The 15,924-nt window shown below is 39.0% G+C and overlaps 1 protein-coding gene across 1 annotated transcript in view; it reads right to left on the bottom strand.

Moving 5' to 3' along the window:
- The window catches only part of NUAK1 (NUAK family kinase 1), a 62,767-nt gene extending 54,287 nt beyond the window's left edge, over positions 1-8,480 (bottom strand). Inside the window, exon 1 of the mRNA XM_070947281.1 lies at positions 8,136-8,480. Coding sequence (XP_070803382.1) covers positions 8,136-8,480 — 345 coding nt within the window. The remainder of the gene's footprint in view (positions 1-8,135) is intronic.
- Between the last annotated feature and the right edge of the window lie 7,444 nt (positions 8,481-15,924).

Raw genomic sequence — 15,924 nt, 5'->3', positions numbered from 1 at the left:
TGCACGTCTGGAATCAGGCTGTATTCTATTCAGATTTTGTTTCTTAACTCAACTCTCTATTTTATAAGTGGGGATCATGGCTGGGGAATATGTATGAACAATCTAAAACCAGAGAAACCTTTGAAATACATAAAATGATGAAATACTATTGAAAAATAACAAGCTCTACTAAGCCATGGTCAACTTTAAAAATTAATTTGGTTTCCACAATATGCTAAGCCATACTGAGCCAAACTAAATTAAATCACCATCATAGTTTAGCTCAATGTCTAGCATTACTTAGTGTAGTGTCTAAGGTGTTGGACTAGTTCTAGTAGCTCAGCTACGACTTTGAGTTATACAAAGTAAAGGTAGTAAACAAAGTAAAGTAAATTATCAATGTAATAAATCAGGTGTGTCAAACTTAAAGCCCACGGGCCACATCTGGGCCACGGGGTGCTTAAATCCAGCCCACAGGGCCGGTCTGGAAATATCAAAGGACCGGCCCGCTGTGCCTCTGACAGATAAAAGGGGCCACGTGTGGCTCCCCATGCCTCATTTTCACCCTCCATGGCCTCCTGCAGCACTCTGCCGGCTGAAAATTAGGCTGAAAACTGACCAAAACCAGGCCAAAAAAACCCCCACTGCCGGCCCACGGAGGAGAACTACAATACTGATCCATCCCTCAAAGAAATCCAGTTTGATATCCCTGTAATAAATATATAAATATTGTTTGACAATAACCAGATCCTATATCATTCTAATCCTGGAAGCTTTTTTTCATAGCCATTCTTTCTTAAAATTAATAGTTTCTCACAAATAGTTTTTATTCATATCCCCTAAATATATAAGATCTGAATAAGCATATGTGCACTAGTTTTACAATACTAGACCAGTTTACTTTTTAAGATCTCTCATTTTAATGAAACATAGATGTTAATAACCAATTTTCATCCTAAAGCGAGTCGAAATATAACTATTATCTAAGATAGCTGAATGTAAAGGAGACATGACTCATTTGTATACATGTGGTTTCTTTTATATATTTTATTGCTACAGTTTGGATATCAAATAACTTTACATTTAACTAGTGAACACAGGCATTCCTTCTCATTTAAAACTGAACATTACTGAGGGGATTTTGTATGCATTAAACATCTGGAATTTCTGATATGAATCCAAGATATTTGATCAGCATGGCAACCATTCAACTCCCATGCAATATCTCACTCATCCCCCTAATGTTCTGCATCTGAAACCTCCTAATTTATTCAAATGTACAGTGTTGTCTGTGTAGACATGGTGATACACATGTGCTGTTTGAAACTGTACTTCACAAACTATAGCTTACAGATGCTGAGGACTTTCATGTGGGCAAGACAAATGAGAATCCTATGCCTGACTGCACAGGCTGAGTCCAAGAAACAATAGCAGGAAAACACAAATGAAAGCCTCAGCACACTTGTGGCTTTAATGAACTAGTCATCAAATATTGCATATTTGTTCTTCCTATAATTCTCACTGTTCTTCCTATAAAAATATTCGGCAAGAGAACTATGCATTTTTAATTGTACTAAATAAACTCCCACAGAATCTGTTGAAAAGGAACAGCATTTGTTACATAGGATGTATGCCAATTAAAGAATGTGTGACTCAAGTTTTGTGAAGAATAAATACTCTCATGCATGAACTGCTTGTTCCGAAAAGCTTTATTCCAGAAATATTACTTATTTATTAAATTTATATGGCTGCCTATCTCACCTGAAGTGACTCACCCCAAGTGATTAAATTTCCTCCATGTCAGATAATTTCCCAATTTCAAATATAATTATATTAAGAAACCCACTTGCAAAGTACATTATTTTATCAATTTGATTATGATCTTTCTTCTCAAATGTGGTCTTGAAATTGTTAGTGACCATTTATGAGAATGCAATAGTGCTTTTAGTTAGAATGCAATAGTGCTTTTAGTTAAGAGCTACTTGGCAAGTAGATTCTACAGCACATTCATTTATTTCAGCTAAATTTGGGGCAAAATGTTCATCAATTTTTCATAGATGATAGAAATAACTGTAAGGATGCTGTCTTAAGATGTCAAGTGAAGTTATCAATAATGGTAATGTCCAAAAAGCTCTAATATGACCATCTTAAGAAATACCCTCTTCAGGTAAAGTTACCTCAAGCATTTGTGTTTACATTACCAAAGCTTTTTAATTGATTATCAATATTTTAAAAAAAATAGCTTTTAAAGATTCCATTGAATAAAATGACTAAGCTCCAAGATGTTCCTGTCACTGAAGCAAGAAATCAGTCATACATTGGCTGCGAAGAGTTATTTGAGAAATATGTATCTCGGCATTCCCAGGAATCTTTTTCATGCTGGATGGAAACAAGCCCTCCATCTCTCCACATATGACAAGCCAAAACTTAACTAGACTGATTTTGATTTAAAAATAAATAGAATTATTTTTTCCTTTAAACAAAATAACAGAGTGGTTATCTTTTTATTAACCCTTGCATGATACTTGATTATAACTTTGTATTATGGCTGCTAGATTTCCCTTTAGAAATTATCCTCACTTTATGTAGCTTTTTCACTTATGATTAACCTGCAAGAATTAAAGCTTTATGTAGCTTTATGTTTATGTAGGTGTGCTGCAATTGCTATGCAATTCATATTTTCCTTTCTAAAAGCCTAGGGTTACTACATATAGCTCACTAGCCATTGCCTGGTGTCCCTGTCTTAACAATACTTGTAAGCGAGTCAAGAAGGTATTCTTGTAGAATTTAAGATATAGTTATGAAATACTGATGAACAATTTAATGATTTAATATTGGGTTCTCCAATCTTAGCAACTTTAAGACTTGTGGACTTCAACTCCCAGAATTCCTCAGCCAGCTAAGCTGAGGAATTCTGGGAGTTGAAGTCCACAAATCTTGAAATTACCAAAGTTGGAGACCCCTGATTTAATAGACTTCATTACCCTTCTGATTTGTAGATAAAATTGATATCATATGAATTCTTTTGACTACAGTCCACAAATGGAGTTAGAATTTTTTTCCTTAATTGCAAAGATATTACAAACATGCCTCTGTAAGCACGCCATTATTTATTACAAATAAGTTCTCAGGTGAGAATAAAGGAACAAATGTTGTATAAGGGAAATAGTTTTTCACATGGAATAGAAAGTAAAATGCAATACTAAGTACTATCAGGAAAAAAAATCTTATACTAACAAGCAACCAATCTGATGTGCAGAATTCTTGGAAAAGAAAATGGGAGAAAAGCAAGAGAATTCCCAATGCCACCACAATGAGAGAACACTTTTCGTGGGTGGGTGGGTGTGGGTTTGAGAGTGGGTGGGTGTGGGTATGTGAGAGAGGGGGAGGGAGGGAGGGAGAGGGAGAAGACAGTTTTAGGCATTTTCCTCCTTGAATACTCTTTATACTTAGGGTTTTAAATAATAAATTGAGTTCAACTCCAGGTAACTTTATAGATATGTCAATGGAGTTTCCTGGCAACAGTGCAGGAATGATTTGCCAAGGCTCTCTTATGAGATGCTTTTTAAACTTTCCTCTTAAGTACAAAGCTCTGAGATTTCCTAATAGTCTCCTTTCCAATTCCACCTGCTCAGCTTTCAGTAATAGGGGTGTGTGTGAGTGTGTTTATACCCGTGTTTCCCCAAAAATAAGACTGGGTCTTATTTTCTTTTGGGCCCCAAAATAAGCACTAGGGCTTATTTTCAGGAGGTGTCTTATTTTTTTCCTATGTATGGGAGGCCCACTACTTCTGCTTGTTCACAGCAGGGGAGAAGGCTGTGCGGCGCACCAATACCACCGCCATGAGGTGGAGCTGCCCCACACGCCCCACCCTGGCTTCCCTCAGGGCCCCCGCAGCCAGGCCATCTATGCCTCAACTCGCAGAAGCGACACCAACACACTGCTTGGCCTCCTGCTCTGTTGCAACCATGAGTAAGAAAAAGAAATGGGCCGGCGGCCACATGGGCTCTTGCTGCATATAGCTGCTGGTGCTGCCACCGCGAGGCAGGTGTCAGGGCATGGATGGCCTGGCTGCGGGGGCCCTGATGTAAGCTGGTGAGGGGCACGTGGGACAGTTCCATCACTCCCCCGCCTCGCCTCGTGGCCATGGCACCGCGAGCAACCAGACTGAATGGGCAGGCGGCCAGCTCTTAAGAAGGGCTTATTTTGGGAACAGGCATTATATTAGATGCATGCATAAAAACATGCTAGGGCTTATTTTCAGGATAGGTCTTATTTTGGGGGATAGGGATAGGGATAGGGATAGGGATAGGGATAGGGATAGGGATAGGGATAGGGATAGGGATAGGGATAGGGATAGATGCAGATGCAGATGTAGATGTAGATACTGGTTAGAGTTTTTATAGGGATTAATGAATCAAGCTATTCTGTTCTGTTGATGACCTCTAGGAGATATTTCTTCAAGAATTAACCCACAGATTGCTAGTACAGATAGACCTTGTTTAGCAACTGCCTTGTTTAGGGACTGTTTGCACAGATAAAATGGTGATAAAAATTTTTTGCAATCAATTCTTGCATTTATAACCTTTGCAGTTCTGTAAAATAAAGGAAATCTGAATAAAATAATGAGCATAATCACAAATTCGCTTAGCAACCGCTTTGTTTAATGACCAAGATGATGGTCTCAATTGTGCTCACCATGCAAGGACTACCTGAATTGCAATTTAAAGTGGATAAATGTCTATTTATTTATTCATTTATTTGTATTCCGCCTTTAATATTTTTACAAATAACTGAAGGCGGCAAACATACCCCATTTTCCTCCTCCTATTTTGCATGAAGCATAAAATTCTGTTGAGCTGTATCTGAGTGAATTAACAAAATGACCACTTTTTTCAGTATAGTAGCCTTGAAAATGTGCCCACGCAAAAATGAATTTGTCTATTTAAGAATGGATAGAATTGCAGCAAAGCACAATGTATTTTTAAATTAATCGTATGCCTGGTTTACTTAGAAGCTATTAGCTATCTTCACTGGGAAGAGAGACACAAAGAAGCACTTCAACATCTGGCATGACTAGGCAGAATCAATGAAAGAGAATGAGAAATTAGATGGCCAGATTTGATTCTATAACCCTTATCAAAGATTGTTTCTTCCTTGCATATAATTCTATGCAATCCATGGCACACAACCAACCCTTAAATACCAGCCTACCATACAGATTACTTTACAGATTACTAGTGTTACATGTTTATATAAATCATACTTGAACTTCAGAATCCCAGTGAATGCTTGGCAGGTAGGCTGCCTCAGTATATGTAGGCTGTATTCCTGTTTTTCATTTCATTCAGTACACAACCTAATCTCCACTACATTATTAAGTAAACAAGAGTAAATAACAAGTTGCTGCTAACAACAAACTAAATATAACATATCTATAATCCAACTCACAGCTCAACAGCCATCACATAAACTAGGGCTGAGAAAGTATTATACATTTCTCAAAACAAATGTCAAACTTATAAGCATTTTTTAGAATAAAAAAATAGTCAAATTCCTAGATGCCAATATCTAGCTTGGAGGAGTGTGGTGTGTAGGAAAGCTAAAGAAAAGAGTGCACACAGATTATAATTTTTACTATATAACCTTTTTGGATGCAAATTTGAATCTTTTCTCCCATTTGGGGATGTTTGGAGATTTTCATGCAAATTTCATAGGATTTCACTCAGAAGCCAAAGGAATAGCCAGTACCTGACATTCTAATTGATGGTATCTGATTTTTCTATAAAAAGTCCACAGCTGTATGCTTCAAACCAAAATTACAAGTAATAAAATATTAATGGAAATGTTTTTGTTTAGATAACCTGATGAGAGTAAGCTACCAAGGATATTTCTAGATGTTGCCCTATGTTTCCAAATATTTACATACTACTGTGTAGGAAAATGCTACCTCATCTGCTGTCATCTACTAATATGACAGCAAACAAATTACATAGGTGAGAATATGACCTTGAGATTTCTAATACAGTCCTAAACTTTTCTCTACATGAGATCACAATGGGAATTATACTGGTCACATTGTACCAAGGACCCCCTCTGCTGGTTACAATATACAGTCACTCTAATCAAAGCCCTTTAATGATTCCATAAATTATGACTAAGGAGAAAGAAAGATAGCACAGATAGGAAAGAGAAGGCTAAATGAATTCCCAGTTTAAGTTCTGGGCCAAATACTTTTCATAACACTCTTATGAATATATAACACATATTAACAGACAGAGATGTTTATATGTTTTTCAGTAAAGTACATTGCCATTTTTAACACAACCAAGCATTATCGTTGAGGCATAAAACACACGTTCCAAATTAAAACCCAAGAATCATAAACAAGTAAATATATTATAAATATCACTGCTACTGCATTTTGATGATTTCACTCCATTTTTCTCTGTTTGTCTCTAACTGCAAATGTTGCATTGCTCTAAAGCAAACCTAAAAAACTATCCGCGCTGTCATAAAATTAATAAACACAAAATTCTTGAAAAGAGCAGACTAATACAATCTGGAAATGATACTCTTTAGACTTGTACATTTTTGAGCTAGATGTTTTGCTAATTTTAAACCCCTGTAATATGATACACTCCAGACAATGTTCTTTTTCAAAGAAAAAAAGAGGCAGCCAAAAAGAACATGAGCACTCACTTCTGCTTTTGATTAACTATCTTAATGATTTAGTAAAATGACAGAGAGCATAATACAACATTAAGACTTATCTGAACCAGGTGTTTAAAGATTCTTTTCATGCTATACAGCACTGGGATATTATTTATTTATTTTGACCACTGCGCTAGGATTTAGTGTTTTTAACCACAAATCAAACCATGGAAAAGCTAAAATGTTCTTTAATGGACACTCTCACATACACAATCACACCACATGTAGCTAAGGTGCTTTTCACTACTCTATTGTTTGCTTACTTGTTTACTTGAGTCTCTTGTTCAAAACACTGACTGAGCAAGCAATAAGAAAAATCGAAAATACAAACAAAACATGGAGCATGTATCAAATCTACTGCAAAGTACTTGATCAAACAATTGTATGGTTTTGCAGAAAGCACATGCATACCTGATTTAAATGCAGAACCATCAGATGTAGCCAGACAGCATTAAAGGAAAATAGCCATACTTTTAGTCTATTACATGAAACCTGATACATGTGCCTGGATTTTTCTGATATTCAGGCACTTATTCAGGTGACAAAAAGCACCAAAGTTGCGCCCAGGACAGTTACAGTACACTGCAACATTAGTTTGCAAAATAAAGTGGACTCTAAACTTCACTTTGATAGGAGCAATTGCATCAATGTGTTTGCTATAAAGGTTAATATAGTCCATGTCATCACCCCCACTAACACACTGTTGGCCTTTAAAATTGTATAATCTCAAAGGCATCTCTAGTTAGAAAACCAGGCTATGTATTTCAATGGATGTTATGTCCATGCTTTGACAGAGCAATGTCTGGTTGCTGGAAGGGAAGAGACAAATAATGCCAATGTACAAATGATCCAGTTCTCCTTATTTCAAGGAACTACCTCTGATTTCTATAAATGGGCTCAGTTGACATCTGGAGAGAAAGGCTCAAAATAAAATTCCATGATCAAACAGTTCTGGAGAAGTCATAAACACTCCTCCAGTGAATTTTTGGATCTCAGAAAGAGAGGAGGAGGCAAGAACATAAAAAACTCCCTAGAGGCTAAGAGAAGGCTACATACAGCTTGAGATAAAGAAAGCAAAAGCAAAAGCAGCACTACAGTCACCATCAAGCTTTGAAAATTTAGGTGTATCACAAAATAGTCTTCCCCAAGCTGGTACCCTCCCAGGGTGTTAGAACTACAACTCCCACGACTCTTAGGTTTTGTAGTTAATGGCTGAGAATGATGTGAGTTCATGTCTTTTGTTTTTTTTATTTTTAAGATGTTGAAACCCCTTTGCTCCAGAAGCAGCCTACAAAGCAAAATAGTTGTCCCCATCACCATCACCTTACATAAAAGGTCCACTCAAGAAGTGCCCTGCTTAGATGCTTCAATAATGCCACCAACTCTCCCCCTGCAGCTTAGTCCAGCAGCCCCTCCCGGGCCAGTCCTTTTTCAGCCCTTACCACTCTGCCTGAGAACCTCTCGATGGCCCTCTTGACTTTGCCATAGGTACCCTTGCCCAGCGTTTCTTGCAACTCGTAGCGATGTTTCAGGTTGTGCTTGTGATGGTGCCTCTTGACCCCTTGCTGCTGCTGCTGCTGCTGCTGCTGCTTCAGCTCCTGTTGGGGAGCGCTGACAGGGCTGACGGCCTTGGGGGCCGAAGCAACCGAGTCCCCTGAAGAAGAAGCCTCCGCTGCGGACTCCTCCATAGCCGCTCCGGCCGCTTCACCGACAGCCCGCGCAGCCTCCCGGCAGCATTGCTGGGGAGCTTCTGTGCTGCTGCTGCCATCCAGCTCACTCCTATCCATCTCCCGCTCCGGCGGGCGGGCGCCTAGAAAGCACTTGGAGCGGCGCGGGAGGAGCCTCGGGGTCCCTCCCTTCAGGCGTGTTCCGCAAGGGCTGCCCTCATATTTTCGGGGCGGGAGGGGAGAGAGAGGCCGAGAAACCGGAGGCCACAGCGCCCTCCTCTCACTCCCCGCTGGGGTACCTAAAAAGCAATTACTAAGACGGGGATTTGGGGACGGTGAAAGCGGCCGGGCTGGACGGGATCCCTGGCTGCACCCGGTCCTTTGGCGGAAGGCGCTTTTCAATTGGGGGGGGGGAAGGGGGGGAAGCCGTATCCCCCTCCTCCGCCTTTCTTTCTTTCTTTCTTTCTTTCTTTCTTTCTTTCTTTCTTTCTTTCTTTCTTTCTTGCTTTCTTGCTTTCTTGCTTTCTTGCTTTCTTTCTCTCTCTCTCTCTCCCTTCCTTCCTTTTTCTTTCTTTCTCCTTTTCGTTCTTTCTCTCTTCTCTTTTTTCTCTCTCCTTCCTTCCTTCCTTTCCTTTCTCTCTCTCTCTCTCTCCTTCCTTCCTTTCTCTCTTTCTTTTATTTTCTTTCTTTCTCCTTCCTTCTTTTCTTTGTCTCCCTCTCTCTTCTTTCTCTCTTCCTTTCTTTTCTCTTTCTTTCTCTTTCTTTCTTGTATTTTCTTTCTTTCTCCTTCCTTCTTTTCTTTGTCTCTCTCTCTTCTTTCTCTCTCCTTTCTTCCTTTCTCTCTCTCTCTCTCTCTCTCTCTCTTTCTTTTCTTTTCTTTTATTTATTTCTTTCCTCCGGCCCGCAGCCGCCTTAAAAAGGGATGCGGGACAAAGCCTAAACGCGCCCGGGTTGCGGTCTCGCAAAAGCCCAATTTCCCCGGCGCTCGTTCTTAGAGGCAATGCGGCGGCGGGGGCAGAGGGGCAGGGGCGGCGATGTCAGACTCCCGAGGCGACATAAAGCAGCGCAGAGCCGCCTCTCCCCGTTCGTGCTGTCAGCGAGGCGGCGGCTGATTTGGCCCTGAGAGGCGCTTGGGAGAGCACGCCACGCCTCGGAGACTCCCAGCCAGCGACTCGGGGGCGGGGGAGCCGGTGGGGCCGCCCGGCGCGGTGCTTGGCCTGGGAACGAGCCGGGCGTGGCGCGGAGAGAAATCGCTCTCGAAAACTAACGGGCCGGGTGGGAACCGGGGACCTCCCCTTCCGAGCCTGACCTCCGATCTGGGCGGGCTCTTTAGGGCAACCCCCGAGGAAGGCGGGGAGGGGAGACAAATCGGGAATGGAGGTTCCAGCCGGCCTTTGTGCCAGAGGATGTTGCATTATTCCGGCCGAATACACGGATAATTTAGGGGAAGAGACCGACTACTCTTCAACAATTTGTTGCTGCCTGCAGGCAGGGGGTACCTAAGAAAGCCTCTCAGCCCTGTAGAAGTAGAATGATTATGGAGGAAACAGATGGAAGCAGTCATTTGGTGACAGATTGATGACAGATTTTGGAAGACTCCGGGTACAAAAAAGTATGTCCCACACCACATGTGTGCAGAGAAGCCCACAAAAGGGGAGTCTCCTTCCTATTTCTTTTTTTAAAAAGAAGGAAGACTACATCTGTATTTATAACTCAGATCCATGGACTCAGAGAGGGTCCAAAATGGTTGGATTCATTCATTTCATACTTCATTAAGTACAGGCACATATGATTTTTAATAACAGATTACCAGGTAAAGTAATCTGGGGTAATCTGTTATTTAAAATCATATAACATGAAGAGCATCCACTTTTATTTGTAGGAGCCTACAATTGTTGCCTAATGTAAAATAGTATTACAGTAATGTATGGGTCAGTCCATTAATAGACTCATAATGTTGCCTCAAGCTCTCCATGCAAGAAAACAAGATCACCTCCATCTTTGTGCCACAAAAAGGATCATTTCGCTCCGCTCCAATATTGCCCAGATCCCCTGCTGCCAGGATCATCTCTTGTACTCAGGAGACAAGTGCACACATTCGCAGAATGGCATTTAATAATGTTCTTTCTTGAATGTGTGACATACTGGGTTCCTCTTCCATAAATAAGAATTGAAATTATTGTTATTTATGGAAAACAAAAGGGGTCTCCAGAAAGGACTCAAAAGCTGGTATTCTCTGTAGGAATTTGATCCAGTGGAACAACTAATCCCAGATGTGACAATGCCCCCTTTTGGTTTAATTTAATTTTTTATTATGTTTTATATTAAATACATTGCACACTGCTTTTAAAGTTCATTGAGATTGAAAATGTGTATGTTTGGTAAATAAATAAATGGAATCTAAGAAAAGTTCTCAACTATTTTAATTATGGGACCTGTAATGCTTCCACAGGTGTTCTTATCATACTAAATGGGTGGATTTTCATTTAGGATAGGTAGCCCACAAATCCCTAACTGGACAATCAAGGATGCTGTTAAAGAGGCCCCTTGCTTTATCCTTCAGAAACAGGTCAATGTGGGAAGAAGAAGCCCTCCCTCCCTTCCTGGCTTCCCAAGTTTTGGAAGTCCTAAAGAGATGCACAGATTTGCCCCCAAAACTCTCCAATTTGTTTTTGTTTAAATTAGCTTTGCATAGGGAAAATAAGTTAACTGGTAGGCAAAAAAATCACTTGCTGAGAAGTCAAAATATGACTTTCCAACCTTATCATTGTCACTTTCTATTTCTTGATGCAACCATTTATTACACTCTTCAAATAGGAATGCTGTGGGGTGAACTCTTGTTTCCTCCCTCATCCTATAGTGCTTAATCATCAGTACTTTCTCTCAATATCCACCCACTCTATCTTCCTGGTCCTAGTAAACTACTTGAAAGATTTTGTGAATTCAAACCTAACAGTCATTTTCTATCAAATATGTTTAGAGAGAGACTTGTTTAGATTTCCTAAATTAGATTAGGTACTCCCTTCTCTTTGCTATCTGTTTTCATTTCATGATAGGTTATAGGGAGTCTGAATAAGAAACAATCTAGCAGATCATTAAGCTTTAAAATATTAGCTAGATAGATCAGCAGACTGTAAGGTTTAGAACATTATTTTTTTACTACTGATTTTCTTTAGTCATATATTTTTCTCACCTACACATCATTAACTATGAGTTAGAACTACCAGGCTTTCACTCTTACCAATATACACTCTAAATCTTCAGGAAATATACATTTTCTTCAGCACTCTTTTTGCACTCTATATATCACTCTCTTTTCCTGCTTTAACCACCTTCCCAGATGAACAAATGGGCCTCATGTTCTAAAGAAACACTATCTGTAATATGTAGTTCAGTATTTTAAATACTTTAGTTTGAGCAAAGTTGATTTTCTTTAGCAAGCATATTCTATCTTCCATGACATAAGCTATGTTTGAGCCAGTTCCCTATATATGAAGAGAAATTATGTGGGAGAGCTGCATATGAGTTTAATCCAGGGGTGGGTTCTACTTACCTTTACTACTGGTTCGCAATGGGGCCGCACGTGCTCTTCTGCGCATTCACAGAAGCGTTCTGATGACGTCAGGCCCAGTGGGCAAAGCCTCCCGCTGGTTTTACTACCGGTTCTATAGAACCAATGCGAACCGGGGGCAACCCACCACTGGTTTAATCTCAAGATAGGAAGTTACATGAAATGGGTTTCTAAAACAGAGCTCTGTATGGCTACATGAATTCTCAAAGAGAGGCTACAAGGAATAGCTATCAAGATGTTGCATGGCTACAGAAACCAGAGCCATTTTGCTGATAAAAAGGAAAAGCCAAGAAACTTGCCCTCTTGTGCTTTTTCAAAAGTATAACCTTCAAGCCCTACAAAATTTATCCACATCTTTATGTGTGAAGGTTTTTTTACTAAAAAAAAACCCCAGGCACAAATCTGTGTGAATGGAAATCAGTTTCACAAACTGGGTGAGATTTAAATTGATCTGCATATCTCTAGCCACAGCAGAAGATTTTAACCAAAGGATTAAGAAAAAAATTAGATTTTTTTTAACCATGTTAGATATTTCAGAAAGCTAGAGAATTTATCCCATAGGACATCACAATGAAAATAGCAATAATATTTATTATCAATAAGATTATATGTGCCTGGTAAAGTCAGCTTTCAAGTGGATGAGTAGAGCATCTAATAATAGCCTTATTTCATGGTACAGCTATAGGTCAGGAAAAGTCTTCTTTCTGTAAGTCAAATGCCTTCACCGATTTCCAGAAGCAGCTGCATGCAGTTGTAAGTAGACTGTCCGTAAAATATGAATACAGCAATGGAAATATTCTATGACGGATGATTCATACAAATAGATATAGAGGAATGATGGAAATGGGTAGAGAATTTGCAAGCATTTTTTTGGGAAAGAGGCTGAAAATAGTTACATGATAGATTACATTTTAGGGATTTTATTTTTGTGCAAGGCTGAAATGTAAACCTTTTTTCATATTTTACATGCTGTTTATGTGACAAAGCTATTCTTTTAACTAACTAAACTACTTCAGTTTATTCACTGGAGATTATGCTGAGCCCAAAGAAAAACAAAACAGAGCTAAAAGGTTCAGGTTTGAACTATTTATTATTCTGGTAAATTCAAATAATTGTTGTTTAAAAACTTTAATACATTAAAGAGTAATAGAGCATCAGAAGGTGGATCCTGCCCTGTAAATAGTTTTGTCACCTTCCCCTGGCTAGCTTTTACTTTGGATATTGAGATATGAGGGGGAAGGGATGGGGGAGGGAAGGGGCAAGAGAGGGCGAGGAGGAGGAGGAGAAGGAGAAGGAGAAACAACCACCACCTACTATTCAGGATCCAAGAGCAGGATAACCAACTTACATCCTGTATCATGGCTATGATATGAGGAAAGCTACTTTTTGAATCAGGAAGTTGGTATGAATTCCCCTACATCAGGGATGTCAAACTCAAGGCCCGTGGGCCGAATCCAGCCCATGGGCTGCTTAGATCTGGCCCATGGGGCCGTCCTGGAAACAGCGAAGGACTGGCCCACAGTGCCTATGCCAGCGAAAACGGAGTTTGGGAGGGCCACATGTAGAGGGTTGCAGGAGACCTTCCCAGCCGAAAACGGAGCTTGTGAGCCCGTTTTCGCTGGCAGAGCACTCGGCCCACCACAGGCGCCCCTGACACAAGTGATGTCAAGCTGGCCATGACTACCCTGGCCACACCCACCCCAGGCCCCCCGAGGTCAAACACTACCCTGATGCGATCCTCAATGAAATCGAGTTTGATACCCCTGTCCTACATGGCTTGTAAAGTGGCATGTTGCATTCTATCCAAATAGCAATACCAAACATGAATGTTTTGTGTTTATACTTCACTGAGAATACCTAAAACAAACTCCCAACAGGCTATTCATATATTTTTCATATGTAACACCTGGCCTTCTCATTTCATTGTGGTTTCCAGATGTATTGACTACTCCATAATTCCACAGACTATTTGAAGATGATAAAAGTTGTAGCACAATACATTTCTAAAACACCTAATTTGAGAAGCTTTTTTGAATTCCAGTTGCATTAGTACAAAAACAGCAATTCAGATTGTTATGGTATGTCATCTTAGCCTGAAATATACAAATTATGTAGCAAATATTTATTGCTCTGCTATTACACAGAAAACAAGTAAGGAAAAGTCAGACTTGGTAGAATTTCAATTTTTTTTTACAAACACTAGCTCCACCAGGTGGTTAACATTATTATTTTATGCCAAATGTATTACAGTACAGAGAATTTATCAATATTTTTGACATATTGAAGGCTAATAGCCACTTTCCCTATAAAATGGCCATGATTTTGTCCAATTCAAAAGAATTAAAATAATGTTATTATGGGGGAAAGTGACATTAATAAAATCAATGAATGCAGTACTAAGAAAGAAAGATAAGAGAAATATATCGGAGAGTACCTGGTTCCTTTTTATTCTGCTTGGTTTTACAAAAACGATTTGATATGTTTCAAAAACTGAAGTAAACTGTATTTTTGATTTGACATTAAGTCAGAAGATCCAATTGGCTGTACATACCTTTCTTCCATGCTCCTGGAAAGCTCATGATGGAGAGATGGCTTTTCAAAAATAACATAATATCCTTATTTTAATTAAATCTTGAATTTGCAAGATGCTGTAATGTAAATACAATCTTTCAGCTAAAAATATTGAATCTATGTTCATAAATATATTTATATGTTCAATTATTATACTAAAAATATTCTACTTTCTGAGAACATTTGTCTTAACTGGTTGTTATAATAAAAAAATACAATGCAGATGGAATTGCAGACTAAGACTAGCAAGTAATAAGAGAAGTAGCAAATTCGCTATGTTAAAGAAGACAAATAGTTCCCTGGAGTACATAGCCATACCCTCATTATGGTTCTTACCACATGTATAAACTATGTATGTTCAAAGGAAAAAATCCCTGGGGAAAATTAGGGTATATTATAGTCAATATATGCAGTTCCACCGAGGTTTCTGATTAGGACAATAGTTTCCTTGAAGAACAGTTGATTATCTAGGACTTTCAGGTCAAGATATTGACTAGAAAGCAGATGTTTTGAAATTAAAACATGTATTAATGTAGAGTTGGCTTAACCAATTGTTTTATATTCTGTAACCCTCTGATGCTCCGATGGCAGACGTTGGGTTTCTGTAATTCAGGGACAGGCATAAGTTTCGGGTTGGTGTGGAATGTGTTCCCAAAAAATAGCTGCCATTGTGTAGGTCAGGTGTGTCCAACTTGGCAATTTTAAAATTTATAGAATTCAACTCCCTGAAGTTCACAAGTCTTAAAGTTGCCAAGATTGTATACCTCTGGTGTAGGTCTTGCTTTAAGACAAATTCTTCCTTCTCAATCATGATACATTTGTGCATGAATAACTGATCATATTGTAATGAAGGCATTAATATCTTTAATGAGTTTAAATTTACTTTCTTGATTAGCCTATGGGCCATATCAAAGTGCAGAGTTCCAAACACAAATTATTACTAAAATCCGATAAAAACAATTTCAAATGGAATTGGAATAAAAGACAATTAAAATGAGATTGGAATAAAATACAATAATTTAATATATGAATAAAAAAATATGATAAAATTATATTTCAGTGTCACCCCTACAATCTACCCCAATCAGTCCCACGTATGCCGATCTCAACTGAACCATTTTGCTCAAGTACTGTGCGGTATTCAATGTTGTTTTCTGATTCTGGCCGCACATAAGGTAAATTGTTTTGATATGGAGATCCCAATGGGTCATTCGTTTGGTTTAGTATATAGACCGAGGTACTTGTCTCTCACCCTCTTATACAGGCAACAATCAAACATGATGTTTAAGACTTTGATTTAAGACAAATTCTTCCTTCTCAATCATGATACAGTTGTGCATCAATAATTGAGCATATTGTAATGAAGGCATTAATATCTTTAATGAGATATGTGATTACTTATCATGCTACTATAGGTAACAT

This window comes from Pituophis catenifer, unplaced genomic scaffold (genome assembly GCF_029215685.1).
Source record: "Pituophis catenifer annectens isolate HBS135680 unplaced genomic scaffold, rPitCat1.0.hap2 SCAF_7, whole genome shotgun sequence".
NCBI classification, from domain to species: Eukaryota; Metazoa; Chordata; class Lepidosauria; order Squamata; family Colubridae; genus Pituophis; species Pituophis catenifer.
The sequence above is the reverse complement of the archived record's forward strand: the minus strand, read 5'-3'. Positions and strand labels throughout refer to the sequence as shown.